This window comes from Scyliorhinus torazame, chromosome 5 (genome assembly GCF_047496885.1).
Source record: "Scyliorhinus torazame isolate Kashiwa2021f chromosome 5, sScyTor2.1, whole genome shotgun sequence".
Taxonomy (NCBI): Eukaryota; Metazoa; Chordata; class Chondrichthyes; order Carcharhiniformes; family Scyliorhinidae; genus Scyliorhinus; species Scyliorhinus torazame.
The window spans coordinates 79,963,186-79,984,534 of record NC_092711.1 but is presented as its reverse complement, the minus strand read 5'-3'; the positions used below and the strand labels follow the sequence as shown (position 1 = coordinate 79,984,534).

General features: G+C 47.5%; 1 gene segment (V, D, J or C); it reads left to right on the top strand.

Annotated features, from left to right (window-relative positions):
* The first annotated feature begins 8,003 nt into the window (after positions 1-8,003).
* LOC140418591 (Ig heavy chain C region-like) overlaps positions 8,004-21,349 on the top strand; it is a 29,291-nt gene continuing 15,945 nt past the window's right edge. The window contains 1 exon segment of the C gene segment in view: positions 8,004-8,086. Within this exon segment, the coding sequence occupies positions 8,044-8,086 (43 nt within the window).

Sequence of the window (21,349 nt, the reverse complement as noted above, 5' to 3'; positions counted from 1 at the left end):
TCCCCCTGTAATTTGCCACTCACCATCACGTATCTGCCCCCACTATCCGCCACCATGGTCTTTGCCTCAAACATTACCCGCTTCCCCACTAGTATAGCCACCCCCCTGTTTTTCGCATGTAGCCCCGAATGAAACACCTGCCCCACCCATCCTTTGCGTAGTCTAACCTGGTCTATCAGTTTCAAATGCGTCTCCTGTAACATAACCACATCTGCCTTAAGTTTCTTAAGGTGTGCGAGTACCCGTGCCCTCTTTATCGGCCCGTTCAGCCCTCTCACATTCCACGTGATCAGCCGGGTTGAGGGGCTCTTTACCCCCCCCCCCCCTTGTCGATTAGCCATCCCCTTTTATCCAGCTCCTCACCCGGTTCCCACGCAGCTGTGTCCCCCCCAGGCGGTGCCCTCCCGCCCCGCCCACCCCACCCCATACCAGCTCCCCCTTCTCCCCAGCAGCAGCAACCCAGTAAATCCCCCCTCCCACCCCCTCTGCTAGATCCCCCACTAGCGTAGTTACACCCCCTATGTTGCTCCCAGAAGTCAGCAAACTCTGGCCGACCTCGGCTACCCCCCGTGACCTCGGCTCGCACCGTGCGACGCCCCCTCCTTCCTGCATCCCTATTCCCGCCATAATTATCATAGCGCGGGAACAAAACCCGCGCTTCCCTTTTGGCCCCGCCCCCAATGGCCAACGCCCCCAGCTCCTCCACCTCCCTTCCTCCCTCCCCCACAACCTGTGGAAGAGAGAAAAGTTACCGGGTCGCAGGATTAACAACATAAAAATCATCTATCCCCCTTTTTTCCCCCCTCTTCGCCCCCCATACTCGCCCCACCACTTTGTCTCAAACTTTCTTTTTTAATAACCCGCTTATTCCAATTTCTCTTCAACAATAAATGTCCACGCCTCATCCGCCGTTTCAAAGTAGTGGTGCTTCCCTTGATATGTGACCCACAGTCTTGCCGGCTGCAGCATTCCAAATTTAATCTTCTTTTTATGAAGCACCGCCTTGGCCCGATTAAAGCTCGCCCTCCTTCTCGCCACCTCCGCACTCCAGTCTTGATATGCGCGGATCACTGCATTCTCCCACCTACTGCTCCGAGTTTTCTTTGCCCATCTGAGGACCATCTCTCTGTCCTTAAAACGGAGGAATCTCACCACTATGGTTCTGGGAATTTCTCCTGCTCTCGGTCCTCGCGCCATCACTCGGTATGCTCCCTCCACCTCCAACGGACCCGTCGGAGCCTCCGCTCCCATTAACGAGTGCAGCATCGTGCTCACATATGCCCCGGCATCCGCCCCTTCTGCACCTTCAGGAAGACCAAAAATCCTTAAATTCTTCCTCCTCGCATTATTCTCCAGCACCTCCAGCCTTTCCACACATCGTTTATGGTGTGCCTCATGCATCTCCGTCTTCACCACCAGGCCCTGTATATCGTCCTCGTTCTCGGCAGCCTTTGCCTTCACGACCCGAAGCTCCCGCTCCTGGGTCTTTTGCTCATCTTTTAGCCCTTCAATCGCCTGTAATATCGGGGCCAACAGCTCCTTCTTCATCTCCTTTTTAAGCTCTTCCACGCAGCGTTTCAAAAACTCGTATTGTTCAGGGCCCCATATTAAACTGCCACCTTCCGACGCCATCTTGGTTTTTGCTTGCCTTCCTTGCCGCTGCTCTAGAGGTTCCACTGCAATCCGGCCACTTTCCTCTCCTTTTTCCATCCGTATCCAGGGGGGATTCCCTTCTGGTTTACCGCACAGTACTTTTAGCCGTTAAAATTGCCGTTGGGGCTCTTATTAAGAGCCCAAAAGTCCGTTCCACCGGGAGCTGCCGAAACGTGCGACTTAGCTGGTCATCGCTGCACCCGGAAGTCGGTGACTCCCAAGTATGATGATCAATGTTTAGGTTTAGGGACATTATGTCACACTTGGAAGAATCATTGAAGCGAAATATCGGGCTTCCCACTGGGTGCGTGGCTCCGGCTACTTCGCAAAGTGGAAATTCCTTGGTCGTGTGACCATGTCCCATTTAGGGACCATACTGCAAATGTGCAATCTACCTATTTTTAATTGTTTTGGAGAGACTTGGAAGCTCTGTCTTTGAGAGAACTGCCGCATTTCTGATTTTGTCCGGCCAGTAAATATCCATAATGCATTGCGGACAACAAAGATGAAATTGGCTGAGCTATTTTTCTTGACAGCTGTAAGTCTTTGTTTCACATCCATACAAGGTTCTGCGAGCTCGGGCCTTATAAACCATCAGCTTGCTCCAAAGGGTCAGCTTGATGTTATTCCATGGACATTCAATGAGTAAAACAAAGGTCGGATCTGCTTTCTCCATATCAGCATCACATTCTACTTCAAGGCAGCCTCTCAGCGCGGAAACTCGGCAGCAGAAATTGCTCGCCTGCTCTTATTTTGTGTCACCATTGGCGAAAGTGCGAAAGTCCCACGACCACGGTTTTCCTCATACTACTCATTGATAAGGAAGAACAAGTTACAGGCACCGGAGACATAGTTTCTGTAGATGAAGTTTTGTTTGGATGATTCCGCGTAGAGGAATTCTCTGTTGAGGATGTATTGTGATTATGTCTCCGTTTTGATGACTGGAAGATTGTAGAGGTTGCAGCCTGGCCTAGTGTGCAAGTGGACTTCATCCATATCTTCAGGGAAGGCGAAGATCAGCAGGATGCTGTCCAATAAAGTTGGGTGTGGGACACGGTCCTCTTTCATTCAATTATTCACTTAGAATCTGTCGGAAGTGGAATAATCAATCTGTACAGTGTTTTGCCAGGGAAAGAGTGAATGAAACAGTGGAGCTTTAGCAGACAGCCAAATGTCTCCAAATCTTATAGTCCCTGCTCTGCTGACGGTGTCGAAAGTTTATTGCGATTGATGAACGTAAGGTGAAGAGGTAGACGTGTGGCAGAGGGAGCAGATCATGTCCAGAGTAAATCTTGCGACATGAATACCGCACCTTGCTTCCAGCTACATTCGGCCTGCAAGCAGATGAAGTGTTTAAAGTGTGAAACTAGCAGAGGCCTTCCCAGTGCTGCTATGAGTGAGATATGTCAATAGTTGCTGCAGTTTCCTCTGTCCACTTTGCTTTCACATATTGGTTATGATTTTACATCATGAATCTCCTGTGGGATGGGTTATATCTTCCAGCAGAGAAGGAGAAGGCCATAAATGTTCAGAAACATAGTAATTATATTCACCATTTTTCATTTATTTATGAACATAAATAATTAGATTCACCAACTACCATCGTTTCACAAAGATTACAACAGTTTTAAATTAAGTTATACGGTGTGGCCGTCGCAGGCTAGGCCATGATTTATTGTCCATCGCTAATTACCCTTCACAAAGTGGCGGTGAACTGCGTGTTTGAACCTCTGCAGTTACTCTGGTGCAGGCACACCGACGATGCTGTTAGGGAGGGAGTTGTAGTCATTTGAACCAGCGACAGCGAAGATTCGGCGATATATTTCCAAGTCAGGGTAGTCAGTGATTTGGAGCGGAATTTCCAGGTGGTGATGGTAGAAATGAAAATGTCTGTACCTAATGTGACGTTATTGCACCTTTCAATCCCGATTTGTTATTACACTGTTTTGGAAAGTAATTCAAAGTCTGCAGCTGTCCACTGAGTTTCACGGTATTTCTGTTTTCACATTAATATGTTTTTAGTCTGGTGTCTTCATTAATTTGGGGGAGGACATCTTGAGTGGCTTATTGTACATGAAATGACCACATGTTCCAAATATTACCGTCCCTCCTCAACCTAATCATGTTCCCGCTTTCTGTCTTTGAGATGAAGATTCACCATCAACAGAGAAGAACACCAGCACCACAGGAGTATCTCCAGTTTCCTCCTAGTAACGCCCAGCTGGTCTGTTCCCAATAGTCTGGGGATGGAATTCACACAGGAAATCTTGGGCCACCGATTGTGTCATTCTGACACAATTTATAAAGGACCAGCTTTAATTTGTGAAGTCATCAAGCGCAAAACTGAGAATGTAGAACAGCATCTTTCAGGACCATCTATCCATCCATCCATCAACCCCATTCACTGATTCCTCAATCAACATATTTAGGCATCCAACCAACATCCATCCCTACATCAAAGCCGTAATCCTTTTATCTTTTGGTTGGGCGGTGGGGGAGTATTAATGCCATTGAACCAATAATGCAAAGGCTCAGGCTAATTCTGTGGGAACTCGCGAACAAATCCTACCATGGCCGGTGGGGGAATTTGAGTTCAATTAATAAATCTGGAATATAGACTAACTGTGTCCATGGAATCCCCTCTGCTTCATCAATGAAGGAAATGTGACATCCCTCCCTGGTCTCACCTACATGTGGCTCCAGTCAGACAGCAACATGTCTGACTCTTCAGTTCCTTCTGAGCTGCCCCAGCAAACCACTCAGTTCAACAGCAATTAGGGACAGGGAACACACGGTGGTCTTGCCAGTGAGTCTCACATTCCATGGAAGCATGTAGGAAAAAAGACAGAATATCCATGTTGATCTGTTACAAATGGGCCCCTGTCTGATAGTCTAATTGTATTTCTATCCATCATCACAATGTTATGAGATGTGGGAGAGATCTCCAGCCGGCTGTTGTTGCTAAGAAGGACAAGAAAAGCTGGATAACTCTCCTTTCCTGAGATGGGAACAGTTCAGATAGGTTCGCAATTTAAAACGTAAAATGATGTCCAGTACTGTTGCTGGGTAGATTTGTTTATAAATAGTCCTCATTGACAATGTTAAGAGTTTGAAGTTGGTTTGCAGCCAAACGGTCAGTACTGAGGAAACAGATCTCTGAAGAAAAATCCAGATGCTTCCTGTAAACAACTTTGAACATTCGAGCCTGCCTGCTGCAGGCGGCTGGATTGCTGCCAAATACTGTGTGGGGCAGATTAGCCTGAATATGAATGGATAAAATGGGATTTATTCATTTAAACAATAAATGTTTCAGTCGCACATGAAGTAAACGTTTTAAATGGTGTTCCATCGAAATAAATATATTCAGTGAATGCTGTGATCACGCTGAGATTAGACGCGATCGGAACATTGTAAACTGACCAGATGCTATTTAATTTATATTAGTTCTGAGTAAAGGTCACTGTAGTCATTGAAGTCCGTTTGTTAAGAACCTAATGAAGTGAGAGTGAGTGGTGTTGATGGACCCAATCCACAAGCCCAATAAGACGAGGTACTTAAATAAAATCATAAAGCTGCCTTGAACCCGCCTGAATTCCTGGAATATTCTCCGAGTTGTTGACTTCACTTAAACGGAGGCGTCTCTTATACCTGATTAGCACCGTGTTCTGTGCAGTTTAATTTGTGCTGATTTCCATTATTATTTAACAGTCCCTCTCATTTCTGCCAATGAGTGGAGAAATGACCAGTTCATGACCTGCTTCAGTGGAAGATAAAACATTTATTCTTGTGATATTGTGTAACATTCCGCAAAATCCTGATATCCTGTGTTCCCAACATAGCGAATGTTAGACAGTGAAATTAGCGGCATTGATTTGGATGCTGAAGGAGAACTTTGCTGATCGCCCTGTCCGTTCTGATTCATTCTGTCAAATGTTAATGTCAATTTTATGTTTGCAAGCGGGTTTCTTTTACCGCTAATTTTCACAGGACTGTCTGAGGCTCAGGGGCAGTTCCAGAAATGTAAGGAGAGTCATTGTGTAATGTTAGGAGCCTTGTCTGCAGACCCGCAATGCTCAGTGATAGCCATCCGCACTGCAAATGGAATCACCTTGTTCATTCCCGCATTCCGACATAAATCGTCAACTATTCCTCTGATAAATGATGTATTTTTACAAATGGAATGGGGACCCGGAGTGTTGCAAATCAGACTGACATACAACCTATTCCCTGACAAAATAATTAGTCTTTTTAAGATCATCTCAATATATTGGAGTAGAAATAAAGGGACTGAATTTGCAATGGAATCGTTATTTTCTTAACAGATGAGCAAACGTAATTTCGCAATGGGGACATTATAAAGAATCGATTCAGGGAAACAAATATCCCGCTACAGATAAATGTCTATTTAATAATAACCCATAGTAAATCTCTGGGTCCATTCTGTAGGGGGGGGGGGGGCGTGGGGTGGGGGGGGGGGGGGGAGTCCGGGGGGTGGGGTGGGGGGGAGGTGGGACATGGATCCAGTCGCCGCCTCCACCAGGGAATCAACAGGCGGCGCCTGGAAACCCGCCCCTTCTGCCGGGTATTTAAATACCGCTCACTGGGACCCGAATCCAACAGTCCGGGAGCTGGTTTGTTCACTGAGTTCCTGACACAACCATTTCCCCCAAATGACCAGAAGGATGAGGTGGGCCATTTCTCTCAGTTTGTTGCTGACTTTCTTATCCCGTGAGTAGTTTTTATTGTCCAAGTCTCTCACTGTTACTGTCTCAGTGTTAGTCTCTCTCTGGAATGTTCCAGAGTCACCAATCATTTCACCAGCATTAATCCTCGGGCTTTTTGATATATTTTTACAGGTGTCCAGTCGGAGGTTGTGTTGACTCAGCCGGAGGCAGAGACCAGGCGTCCCGGAGGCTCCCTGACACTGACCTGTAAAACCAGCGGCTTCGATCTTGGCAGCTACTGGATGGGTTGGATCCAGCAGGTTCCCGGACAGGGGCTGGAGTGGCTGGTTTGGTACTATAGTTCATCCAGCAACTACTACGCCTCAGCTATTAAAGATCGATTCACTGCGTCCAAAGACACTTCGAACAACATCTTCTCTTTGGCCATGACGAACCTGAAGACCGAAGACACCGCCATCTATTACTGTGCAAGAGACCACAGCGAGAGGAACCAGGGCTGGACCCGCACAAGAACAGCTCGAGAGGGAATTCAGCAACTTGCACCTTAACCTGAAGGTCAGTACTTGATCCAAATGTAATTATTTATGGCAGTGATCAGAGTCAAAACACAAGCTGCTTCTTACATAACTGACACAGGGAAAATTAAACAGTAAAACCGAACAAACCAATCGATCTGCAAGTATTAGCTTTTGTCTGTTGATGTTTACTGTTAACAGTTTCAGTAATTACAGGCCTGGATATACTCATCGTTGTATTATTTCTGATACTTGGAGAAAGTATCTGTACATTGCGTTTTATGAACTGCTGTCTAAATTGTAAATTAGATCAGAAGTAATCGTCTATTTGAAGTGAATATTGAGTGGCAGGGCTGAACAGGGAGTGAGTGCAGTTTTTGTGCGGGTGTCTGTCACTGTGACTACAGCAGTGGGGTCACGGTGCTGTGCACAGCGACATCCTCATACAAAAACCTCAGTGAAAGAGTTTGTCCAAATTGGTGATCATTGCCACAGCAGGATTGTCAACGTAAATGAGGCTTAAATAAAACACAATATTAGTTTGTGAAAAGGTATAACAATCTTCCACTTTATCTCCGTGGAACGACACGCTAAATGTGCCCAGAGGGTTTAAAAGTGTTCCGATCCTCTTTATAAATGTATTGACCAGGACAAGCTGAAATAACTCAGATTCGCTCTTGGAAGAGACAGAGTTAGTTTTTTGAACGCGCAGTGAAATTAAATCTCTGTATTTTACAGTTAACAGTCTGCCGCAGTATTTGACACGCTGTGTCTCACTGTGATAACTGGATCACAGCAGTTACTGTCAATACAAAAAACCCCTCAGCACCAATTAACTGAGGCTGGCTCAGTGATCGCTTTTACAATCCAACTTTATTTACAGTGAAGTATTATTCATGTCCAGCACTGACAAAATGACAATAATTAATATGGAAATCTGTGACAATTATTCACTCGTTAGTTGGTGATTTCAAGAACATGATCATGTGTTACTCTGAAATATAAAACATTAGGGTCGTTTCTGAACAGCAAGCGATCTCCACAAGTACAATTCTAGTTTAATGAAAATGTACCGCGATTTTACCTTGTCTCTGGTTTGTGAATATTTAAAATAATGGTGGATTTCTGTCTATTTTGTGCAGGTCCGGTTATTGTACGGAGCTGCCCAGGGAATGTGACACTGTGACGCTATGGACTACTGGGGACAAGGCACCATGGTGACGGTGACTGCAGGTAAGAATCATTCAATTATTTATGAACTGTTTTACTTGAGTCTATGTTTTAATTATTTTTCTATTTTAACTATGCATTCGTTCACTGAATTGCGGGTTTGCTGGATTCTGTATTGAGATTTTGTTGTCATGTTTTATGTGATTCTGCTGTAAAATGAATTATTCTGCCTCTTGACAAAAGGTTCTGCTGAGGGATTCAGTCCCTGGTTGTTATGATTTGATGTTTATTTGCTGAGGATACTGTGGCCGGGTTACTTTAAATACCTAACGCCTGTTAAACAGTTTGGTATTTCTGCAATGTTTAATCTCGGTGACACCTGGTGGCTGCAGATTTTACCGCCTCCTGCACAAGTGTTAGAAATCTACCCAATATTCACAAAATATGCTGAAGTATCTGTGTCAATTTATTGAACACTTCCCGCGTATTGACAATGCTGATGATATTCTTCCATATTTCTGTTTGTTTTAATTGTTCATTCACTTGCTGAAAGGCGAATTTGGTGGGTTCTAGATATAAATTTTCTTGAAATGCTGTTTGATTCTATTGAAAGTGTTTGAAGAATTGAGCTGGTTCTCCATGAGACGAGTTTCAGCCCCTCGGTGATGTGATTTGGTGTTTTTCTGCTGAGGAGATTGTGTTTGGGTGATTTTGAATGAGTAAAGTTTGTGAAACGGTTCTGGCGTGTCTATATTCTTTAAACTCGGTGATATTGAGCGTTTCCATGTTTTGTAATTGAATGAAAATAAGACACGTGTTTGAAACTGCTTGGCACACGATTGTGGGTGGACAACGGTCAGGATTTTAGAGTTTTTTAAAAGTGATGATTGCAGATTAAACTAAGCCACAGTTTTAAATGCTCTTTCCGAACATAATTTGTTACTGAAATCACAGCCTGGCTTTTCTTCAATGTTCCATCTTGGTGGGATTGATGGATGCAGCTTTTATCTCTCCTGTCAACTGTTGAAATGCGTTTGAAATATGGTCCAACATGAATAAAATATGGTAAAGTTTCAAAAATATTTTGGACATACCCCACCTGCTCACAGTGATATTACTGTTGTTCTGTATTTCTATTTAGTTTGATAATTCATACATTTGGTGCCGAACTGATTTGCTGGATTCGATATTCAGATGTTTTTGAAATGTTACGTTTGATTCTGTTGAATGTAGAATTGAGCTGCTTCTCAATGAAACGGGTTCAGTCCTCACGATGAGTTTTGGTGTTTTGCTGCTGAGGAGATGGTGTGTCTGGGTGACTTTGAATAAGTGCAATTTGTGAAGCGGTTTTCTGTTTCTACGTTGTCTCTGCATTGTTCAAACTGGATGACATTGAGCAGTTACACGTTTTCTGGTTAAATGTAAAAAGGTTTGCGCGTTTGAATCTCCTTGAAACACAATTGTGGGGAGTAAACGTGGCCGGTTTCGAAAATAAAGAAAGGAATTAAAGATTTGATACATTTTTAAATTTTACCTAATGATTACTGATTAAACTAAACCATGGCGTCATTAAGAACGCAATTCGTTAATGCAGTCTGAAACTATTTAATTAAAACGTTTTCAAATTCGTGAGTAAAATTAATATAACTTAAACAATTATAATGCGGTATTATCACCATATTATCCAAATATGTTTCCATATTAATATCATTAATCATTAATCTCCTTCCACAATTCTGCTGTGCTTTGCACACCATCAGCATGACCGGAAAAGTTTGTAGGCTGGGAATATTTTGTGATTATTTATGAAACTGTTTTAATAATAACATACTGATTCTACAGCACTGTTCAATTACACAAGATATATTTGAATTAATTTTTATTTCTCTGATTACATTTGCAGTTACTTAAATAGGAGTTTTATATTGCAGTTTGGCAATTTATGTAACCGGTTATAGTATTATTTATGTGCAGCAGCAAGAATATTAATTATCTCTTCAACGTCATTTGTAGTTGTCTCTGACCTAATCATAAAGAGTTTTCTCAGAGGTGGAAGTCGCTGACAGTGCAGGAATTGTTCTTATGATTTTATCTGAATTGTAGGAATGTCCAGACTGCACAGTGCTGGAGCTTGACAAGTAAAAGCTTGAAATTCAAAGAGATTAATTTAATTACAAAAAGAGAATATTAGCTTTGCAAAAAATAATAACATCCTGTCTCGCAGAGCTGTGCTGTACACAATATAACATTATTGAAATAAAACAAATTATACAATCGAAGAATAGATTATATCTGAGCCTCAAGCTTATTTCTTCTTAACTCGTAAATTGAACAAAAACATTTCTCCATCATTTTCTAGATATTACACATGTCTGAATTATTCCATCCGATAATTTGAAGTTTAATATTTAATTAAATCCAAATATTTATCAAATTTCAGGCAGGAGCAGGTTTTGAATTGCAGAGAACTATGTTTTATTATTTATATTATGAGTACAAATCAGCTGACAGGTCAACTAATTGACAATTGGCAATAACTTGCAATGCGACTTTAGTACTAACTAATTCAACATAAATTAACTGCTACAATTGAGTAGCATACTGGCGTGTTATATCAAAGCTATTGGAGAATGTTTAATTGCCCTGAAAATAATTTAGAAAACAATACATGTATTTGCTCCGGTTGAATAGGTGGCCCGCCTCCATTGTTTTGTTGATTGTATTTAATTAAGACATTGGATCAAATCAGGTAATCAGTTTCCAATGTGAATGTTTCCTGGTTTGTTTATTTCTTATCAAACACTGGATCTCTGTCACAGACATTAAACTCCCCTCAATCTGTTCTATTTAATGTGTTCATTCTCAGTGAAAATACATTCTGCCCAGTTCAGACAGGAGAAATAGCTGAAAGGCGAAGGGAGTTTGAAATTTATATCAGTTTAATTTCACAGTGGTTATTAATTTCATTTGTCGTAAGTTGACCATTTATCAATTAGAATCAAGCAGTTTGAATGATTCGATCCCCTGTGTTTCAGAGTGAAATTTGACACACTAGGTACACTCTCATCCGCACACTCTTTCTCCCTCACACACTCCCTCTCTCCCAGAAACCCGGACTATTCCTCAAACACACAGACACTCTCTCTCACAGACACTCTCACATACACGATAGCTCTTCAAAAACACACAGTCTCTCTCACACACATACTTGGTCACACACGCCTTGCCTCACACACTCATTCTCTTACATACTCTCTGTCTCCAACTTTCTCTCTCTCCAACTCTCCCTCACACACCAACAGACTGTCACTCGCTCTCTCACAGACACAGGCACATTATCCCTCTCTCTCTTTCAGACAATCTCCCTCTCTCACACTCTCACACACACTCTCTCTTACACGTTTTACCAATCTCACTCACATACACAATCATTCACAGACACACACTCTCGCACACATGCACTCTCGCACACATTATCTCTTGCACACACGCTCGTTCACACACATGCCCTGTCACACACATCTCTCCAACACAAAAACGCTCTCTCACATACAGGCTCTCTCACACATCCGTTCTCTCACGCATACACTCTCTCACACATACACTCTCTCTGACATGCATGGTCTCTTGCAGGCATGCTCTCTCACACACATGCTCTCACACACACGCTCTCTCACACACACACAGCCTCTCGCTCACACATGCTCTCTTGTACTCCTGCTCTCTCACACATATATCCTCTCTTGCATACATGCTCTCTCATACACATGCGCTCTGATACTCACACTCTCTCACACATTCACTCACTTGCTCACTCACACTCATGCTCGTTTACACACATGCTCTCTCACACACATGCTTTCTCACACACTTGCTCTGTTGCACACATGCTCTCACACCCATGTACTCTCCCACACATGCTTTCTCACACACACTCTCTCAATCACATATCTCTCACACTCACGCTCTCTTGCACACACGCTCCCTGACACACATGCCCTCTCACTCACATGCTCTCTCATACACTTGCTCTCTCACATACACACTCTCTCATACACTCACTCTCGACACTCATGCTCTCACACACACACACTCTGACACACACACTCACACCCACACACTCTCTCTCATTCTCTCTTGCACACACGCACTCTGACACACCTCATGGTCTCTCTCGTACTCATGATTTCTCGCACACATGCTCTCTCACACATGCTGTCTCACAGTCATGCTCTCTCACACACATGTTCTTTTGCACACATGCTGTCTCATGCACACGTTCTCTCACACACATGCTCTCTCACACATATGCTCTCTTGCACACATGCTCTCTCACACATATGGTCTGTTACACACTCACACACATGTGTTCTCACACACATGATCTCTCGCACACATGCTCTCACATACATGCTGTCTCACTCACATGCTTTGGTGCATACATGCTCTCTCACACACATGCTCTCTTGTGAAAGCACTCTTTCACTCACATGCTGTCTCACACACACAATTTTGCACATGCAGTCTCTCTCCTGTGCACACTATTTTGCTCCCTCACACACACAGATATCCTGTCGCTCGCAGAAATACACACAATCGCGCTCTCACACACAGATATTCTCTCACACACAGATACTCTCTTGCACACACACACTCACACGTGTACTCTCTCTCTCCCACTCTCTTGATCCATCTCTCGCAGAAACAATCACACGCATGCATGCAGACACATGCATACACACAGTCACGGGCTCTCACATACCCAAATTCTCCCTCACACACACACACACACACACACACACACACACACTCAGACACGCACACACTTTCAGATACACAGGTGAGAGCGACTGAACTAACATCAATAATAATAATCATTATTATTGTCACAAGTAGGCTTACATTAACACTGCAATGAAGTTACTGTGAAAAGCCCCCAGTCACCACACTCTGGCGCCTGTTCGGATACAGAGAGGGAGAATTCGGAATATCCAAACCACCTAACAGGTCGATTTTCGGGACTTATGGGAGGAAACCGGATCACTCGGAGAAAACCCACCCAGACTCCGGGGAGAACGTGCAGACTCCGCACAGGCAATGACCCAAGTGGGAATCGAACCCGGGTCCCTGGTGCTGTGAAGCAACAGGGTTAACCACTGTGCAGCCGTGCCGCCAAATCAAGGCAGCATTGAAACGTGAGACCTCAAGCAGCCCAAACAAAGAATGAATGGATGGGAATCAGGGGAAGAATCTCCGCTGGTTGGAGTCACAACCAGCACCAAGGTGGATGGATTCCATTGCTGGAGGCCAATCAGCTCAGTTCTAGGACATCACTGCGAGACTTCTTCAGGGCAGTGTCCCAGGTCCAACCATCTTCAGCTTGTTCATCAATGGCCTTCTTTCCATCATCAGGTCTGAACAGGGGTTGATGGCAGATGATTGCATCATGCTCAGCACAATTTGCAACTGTGCAGTCACTAAATAAACCTGTAAATAAAGCAACATGGAGGCTCTATCCGGTTCTGGCTGACAAGTGGTAAGTAACAGTCAAGTCACCCAATTGAAGGCAATGCCCACCTCCAGTAAGAACAGATCTAACCACCGCCCCTTGACATTGACTGGCATTATCATCATTGAAAACCACTAACAACCTCCTGGTGATCAACATGGACCAGAAAGTGATCTGGGCGAGTCATAGAAATTTTGAGGCCAGAAGAACAGATCAAAGGTGAAAACCCATCTCCTGACTCCCCGAAGCCTGTCTACTATCTAAACATCCGCTGCTGAAGCTCATCGTGTCTCCGTAGGCAGCATTTTCCAAACCGATGACAGCGGCCATTTGGACAAGGACAATAGACACATGGGAACATCACCAACTGGAAGGTCCCCTCCTCACCATTCACCATCATGACTATGTAATATATCTCCGTTCCTGCACTGCCGCTGGTTCAACATCATGTATCGGACTCGGGGAAACACCACATGGACTGCAATGGTTAAAGAAGGAAGCTCAGCATCTTCTCAAAGTCAATGAGGGATGGAAGATAAATGCAGGCCGAGCCTACATCACAAGAATGAATAAACACAACACACTCTCTCTGACACAATATGACAAGACTTTTACGGGCACAAAAATCCCATTTGCAAAATGAAAATCCGTTAAGTCGCAGGAATGTTCATTGTCCCAGTTCTAAATTGTTTTCTCACTCAACTTTTTTCAGCACCACGCACTCACCCACTCTAACTCATCAACCCTAAATCACACATCCCCACTCACTCATCCTCTTTCAGCAAAGTGCATTCACCCACTCTAACACATCAACCCTCACTCACACACGCTCACTCACCCTTTCACACACACACCCTCATTCACACACCCTCACTCACACACGCTCACTCACACAGCTCACTCACCCTTTCACACACACACCCTCATTCACACACCCTCACTCACACACCCTCACTCACACAGCTCACTCACCCTTTCACACACACACCCTCATTCACACACCCTCACTCACACAGCCTCACTCACACACCCTCACTCACACACCCTCACTCACACGCCCTCACTTACACCCTCACTCACACGCCCTCACTCACACACCCTTGCATATACACCCTCACTCACACACCCTCACTCACACACCCTCACAAACACACCCTCACAAACACACCCTCACTCTCACACCCTCACTCACACACCCTCACTCACACACCCTCACTCACACACACTCACACACCCTCACTCACACACCCTCAATCATACACCCTCACACACACACACCCTCACTCACACACCCTCACTCACACACCCTCACTCTCACACCCTCACTCACACACCCTCACTCACACACCCTCACTCACACACCCTCACTCACACACCCTCATTCACACACCCTCATTCACACACCATCTCACACACCCTCTCTCACACACACCGTCACTCACTCTCATACCCTCACTCTCACACACCCTCACTCACACACCCTCACTCACACACCCTCACTCACACACCCTCACTCTCACACCCTCACTCACACACCCTCACTCACACACCCTCATTCACACACCCTCATTCACACACCATCTCACACACCCTCTCTCACACACACCGTCACTCACTCTCATACCCTCACTCTCACACACCCTCACTCACACACCCTCACTCACACACCCTCACTCATACACCCGCAGTCACACACACCCTCATACACCCTCACTAACCCACCCTCTCACACACACACCGTCTCACACCCTCACTCACACACCCTCTCACACAACCTCACTCACACACCCTCTCACACACAGACTCACACAACCTCACTCGCACGCCCTCACTTACACCCTCATTCACACGCCCTCACTCACACACCCTCACTCACACACCCTCACTCACACACCCTCACTCACACAACCTCACTCACACAACCTCACTCACACAACCTCACTCACACACACACCCTCACACAACCTCACACACACACCCTCACTCACAAACCCTCGCTCACACACCCTCACTCACACACCCTCATACACCCACACTCACATACCCTCACTCACACACCCTCACTCGCACACCCTCACTCACACACCCTCACTCACACACCCTCACTCACACACACCATCACTCACACACCCTCACTCTCATACCCTCACTCACACACCCTCTCACACACCCTCACTTACACATCCTCTCACACACCCTCACTCACACACTCTCACTCACACACCCTCACTCACACACCCTCACACACACACAAACTCACACACCCTCTCACACACCATCTCACACACCCTCTTACACACCCTCTCACACACACACACACTCACAGCTCCCACTCTCCCACCCACACACACCCTCACTCACCCACCCACATTCATTCGCCCTCACTCATACACCCTCACTCACACACCCTCACTCACACACCCTCATACACCCACACTCACATACCCTCACTCACACACCCTCACTCACACACCCTCACTCACACACACTCACTCACACACCCTCTCACACACACCGTCACTCACACACCGTCACTCTCATACCCTCACTCACACAACCCTCACTCTCTCATCCTCACTCACACGCCAAACTTACACCTTCATTCACACGCCCTCACTCACACACCCTCGCGCACACACCCTCACTCACACACCTTCACTCACACACCTTCACTCACACACCCTCACTCAAACAACCTCACTCACACACCCTCACACACACACCCTCATTCACACACCCTCACTCACACACAACCTCATTCACACACCCTCACTCACATACCCTCACTCACCCACCCTCACTCACACACCCTCAAACACACGCCCTCAAACACACGCCCTCACTCACACACCCTCACTCACACAACCTCACTCACACACCCTCATTCACACACATTCACTCACACACCCTCACACACACACCCTCACTCACACACCCTCATACACCCACACTGACATACACTCACTCACACACCCTCACTCACACACCCTCACTCGCACACCCTCTCACACACACCGTCACTCACACACCCTCACTCTCATACCCTCACTCACACACCCTCACTCACACACCCTCACTCACACACCCTCACACACACACTCTCATAGATCTCACTCACTCAACCACCCACATTCATTCACCCTCACTCAAAGTCTCACTCACACACCCTCACTCACAAACCCTCACTCACACACCCTCTCACACACACAGTCACTCACACACCATCACTCTCATACACTCACTCACACAACCTCACTCATACGCCCTCACTTACACCCTCATTCACACACCATCACTCACACGCCCTCACTCACACACCCTTACATATACACCCTCACTCACACCCTCACTCACACCCTCACTCACACACTCTCAATCACACACCCTCACTCCCACACCCTCACTCACACACCCTCACTCACACCCTCACTCACACAACCTGACTCACACACCCTCACACACACACCCTCACTCACACACCCTCACTCACACACCCTCAATCATACACCGTCACTCACACACCCTCACACACACACCCTCACTCACACACCCTCACTCACACAACCTCACTCATACACCCTCATTCACACACCGTCACTAACACACCCTCACTCACACACTCTCACTCACACACCCTCACTCACACACCCTCACTCACCCTCACTCACACACCCTCATTCACACACCCTCACACACACACCCTCACACACACCCTCACTCATACACCTGAAGTCACACACGTCCTCATACACCCTCACTAACCCGCACTTTCACACACACATTCACACACACCGTCTCACTCCCCCACTCACACACCCTCGCTCACATACCCTCTCACACAACCTCACTCACACACCCTCTCACACACGCTCTCACACACAGACTCACACAACCTCTCGCACACGCCCTCACTCACACCCTCACTCATACACCCTCTCACACACACCCTCATACACCCTCACTCACACGCCCTCACCAACACGCCCTCACTCACACGCCCTCACTCACACGCCCTCACTCACACACCCTCACTCACACACCCTCACTCACACACCCTCACTCTCACACCCTCACTCACACACCCTCACTCACACACCCTCACACACACACCCTCACTCATACACCCTCAGTCACACACACCCTCAGTCACACACCCTCATACACCCTCACCATCCCACCCTCTCACACACACATTAACACACACACCGTCTCACACTACACTCACACACCCTCTCACACAACCTCACTCTCACACACCTTCACTCACACACCCTCACTCTCACACACCCTCACTCTCACACACCCTCACTCACACACCCTCGCACACACACCCTCACTTACACACCCTCACACACACACCCTCACACACACACCCTCACTCACACACCCTCACTCACACACCCTCACTCACACACCCTCACTCACACATCCTCACTCACACACCCTCACACACCCTCACACACACATCCTCATTCACACACCCTCACTCACACACCCTCACTCACACACCCTCACTCACACAACCTCACTCACACAACCTGACTCACACACATACCCTCACACACACGCCCTCACTCACACGCCCTCACTCACACACCCTCACTCACACACACAAACTCACACACACAAACTCACTCACACACCCTCACTCACACACCCTCACTCACACACCCTCACTCACACACCTAAACTCACACACACAAACTCACTCACACACCCGCACTCACACACCCTCACTCACACACCCGCACTCACGCACCCTCACTCACACACCCTCACTCACACACCCTCACTCACACACCCTCTCACACACACACACACTCACAGCTCTCACTCACGCACCCACATTCATTCGCCCTCACTCACTCACCCACATTCATTCGCCCTCACTCATACACCCTCACTCACACACCCTCACTCACACACCTTCACTCACTCACCCTCACTCACACAACCTCACTCACACACCCTCACACACACACCCTCGTTCACACACCCTCACTCACACACCCTCACTCACACACCCTCACTCACACACCTTCACTCACTCACCCTCACTCACACACCCTCACTCACACACCCTCACACACACACCCTCACACACACACCCTCACTCACACACCCTCACTCACACACCCTCATACACCCACACTCACATGCCCTCACTCACACACCCTCACACACAAACCCTCACTCACACACCCTCACTCACACACCCTCACTCACTCACACACACTCACTCACTCACACACCCTCACTCACTCACACACCCTCACTCACTCAAACACCCTCACTCACACACAACCTTATTCACACACCCTCACTCACATACACTCACTCACCCACCCTCACTCACACACCCTCAAACACACACCCTCACTCACACACCCTCACACACCCTCACTCAAACACCCTCACTGACACACCGTCACTCACACACCCTCACTCACACACCCTCACTCACACACCCTCACTCACACACCCTCACTCACATACCCTCACTCACACACCCTCACTCACACACACTCACTCACACACCCTCACTCACACACCCTCACTCACACACCCACACTCACACACCTTCACTCACACACCCTCACTAACACACCCTCACTAACACACCCTCACACACCCTCACTCACACACCCTCACTCACACACCCTCACAACCTCACTCACACACCCTCACTCACACACCCTCACTCACACACCCTCAAACACACACCCTCAAACACACACCCTCACTCACACACCCTCAAACACACACCCTCACTCACACACCCTCACACACCCTCACTCACACACCCTCAAACACACACCCTCACTCACACACCCTCACACACCCTGACTCACACACCCTGACTCACACACCCTCACTCACACACCCTCACTCACACACCCTCACTCACACAACCTCACTCACACACCCTCTCTCACACACCCTCACTCACACACCCTCACTCACAAACCCTCACTCACACACCCTCACTCACACACCCTCACTCACACACACCGTCACTCACACACACGAACTCACACACACAAACTCACACACCCTCACTCACACACCCTCGCTCACACACCCTCACTCACACACCCTCACTCACACACTCTCACTCACACACTCTCACTCACACACCCTCACTCACACACCCTCACTCACACACACCCTCACTCACACACCCTCACACACACACCCTCACTCACACACCCTCACTCTCACACACGCACTCACACACTCACACTCACACACCCTCACTCACACACTCTCACTCACACACCCTCACTCACACACCGTCACTCACACACCCTCACTCTCACACCCTCACTCACACACTCACACTCACACACCCTCACACACACACCCTCACTCTCACACCCTCACTCACACACTCACACTCACACACCCTCACTCACACACTCTCACTCACACACCCTCACACACACACACACCCTCACTCACACACCCTCACTCTCACACCCTCACTCACACACTCACACTCACACACCCTCACTCACACACTCTCACTCACACACCCTCACTCACACACTCTCACTCACACACCCTCACTCTCACACCCTCACTCACACACTCACACTCACACACCCTCACTCACACACTCTCACTCACACACCCTCACTCACACACCCTCACTCACACACCCTCACTCACACACCCTCACTCACACACCCTCACACACACAGCCTCACTCACACACTCTCACTCACACACCCTCACTCACACACCCTCACAAACACACCCTCACTCGCACTCCCTCACTCACACACCCTCATCACACACCCTCATCACACACCCTCACTCACACACCCTCACACACCCTGACTCACACACCCTCACTCACACACCCTCACTCACACACCCTCACTCACACACCCTCACTCACCCACCCTCACTCACACACCCTCAAACACACACCCTCACTCACACACCCTCACACACCCTGACTCACACCCTCACTCACACACCCTCAAAGACACACCCTCACTCACACACCCTCACACACCCTGACTCACACACCCTCACTCACACACCCTCACTCACACACCCTCACTCACACACCCTCACTCACACACCCTCACTCACATACTCTCACTCACACACCCTCACTCACACACCCTCACTCACACACTCACACTCACACACCCTCACTCACACACCCTCACTCTCACACCCTCACTCACACACTCACACTCACACACCCTCACTCACACACTCTCACTCACACACCCTGACACACACACACTCTCACACTCACACACCCTCACTCTCACACCCTCACTCACACACTCACACTCACACACCCTCACTCACACACTCTCACTCACACACCCTCACTCACACACTCTCACTCACACACCCTCACTCTCACACCCTCACTCACACACTCACACTCACACACCCTCGCTCACACACTCTCACTCACACACCCTCACTCACACACCCTCACACACACAGCCTCACTCACACACCCTCACTCACACACCCTCACTCACACACCCTCACAAACACACCCTCACAAACACACCCTCACTCACACTCCCTCACTCACACACCCTCACTCACACACCCTCACTCACACACCCTGACTCACACACCCTCACTCACACACCCTCACTCACACACCCTCACTCACACACCACCACTCACACACCCTCACTCACACAGCTCACTCACATACCCTCACTCACACACCCTCACTCACACACCCTCACTCACACACCCTCACTCACACACTCACACTCACACACCATCACTCAAACACTCTCACTCACACACCCTCACTCACACACCCTCAC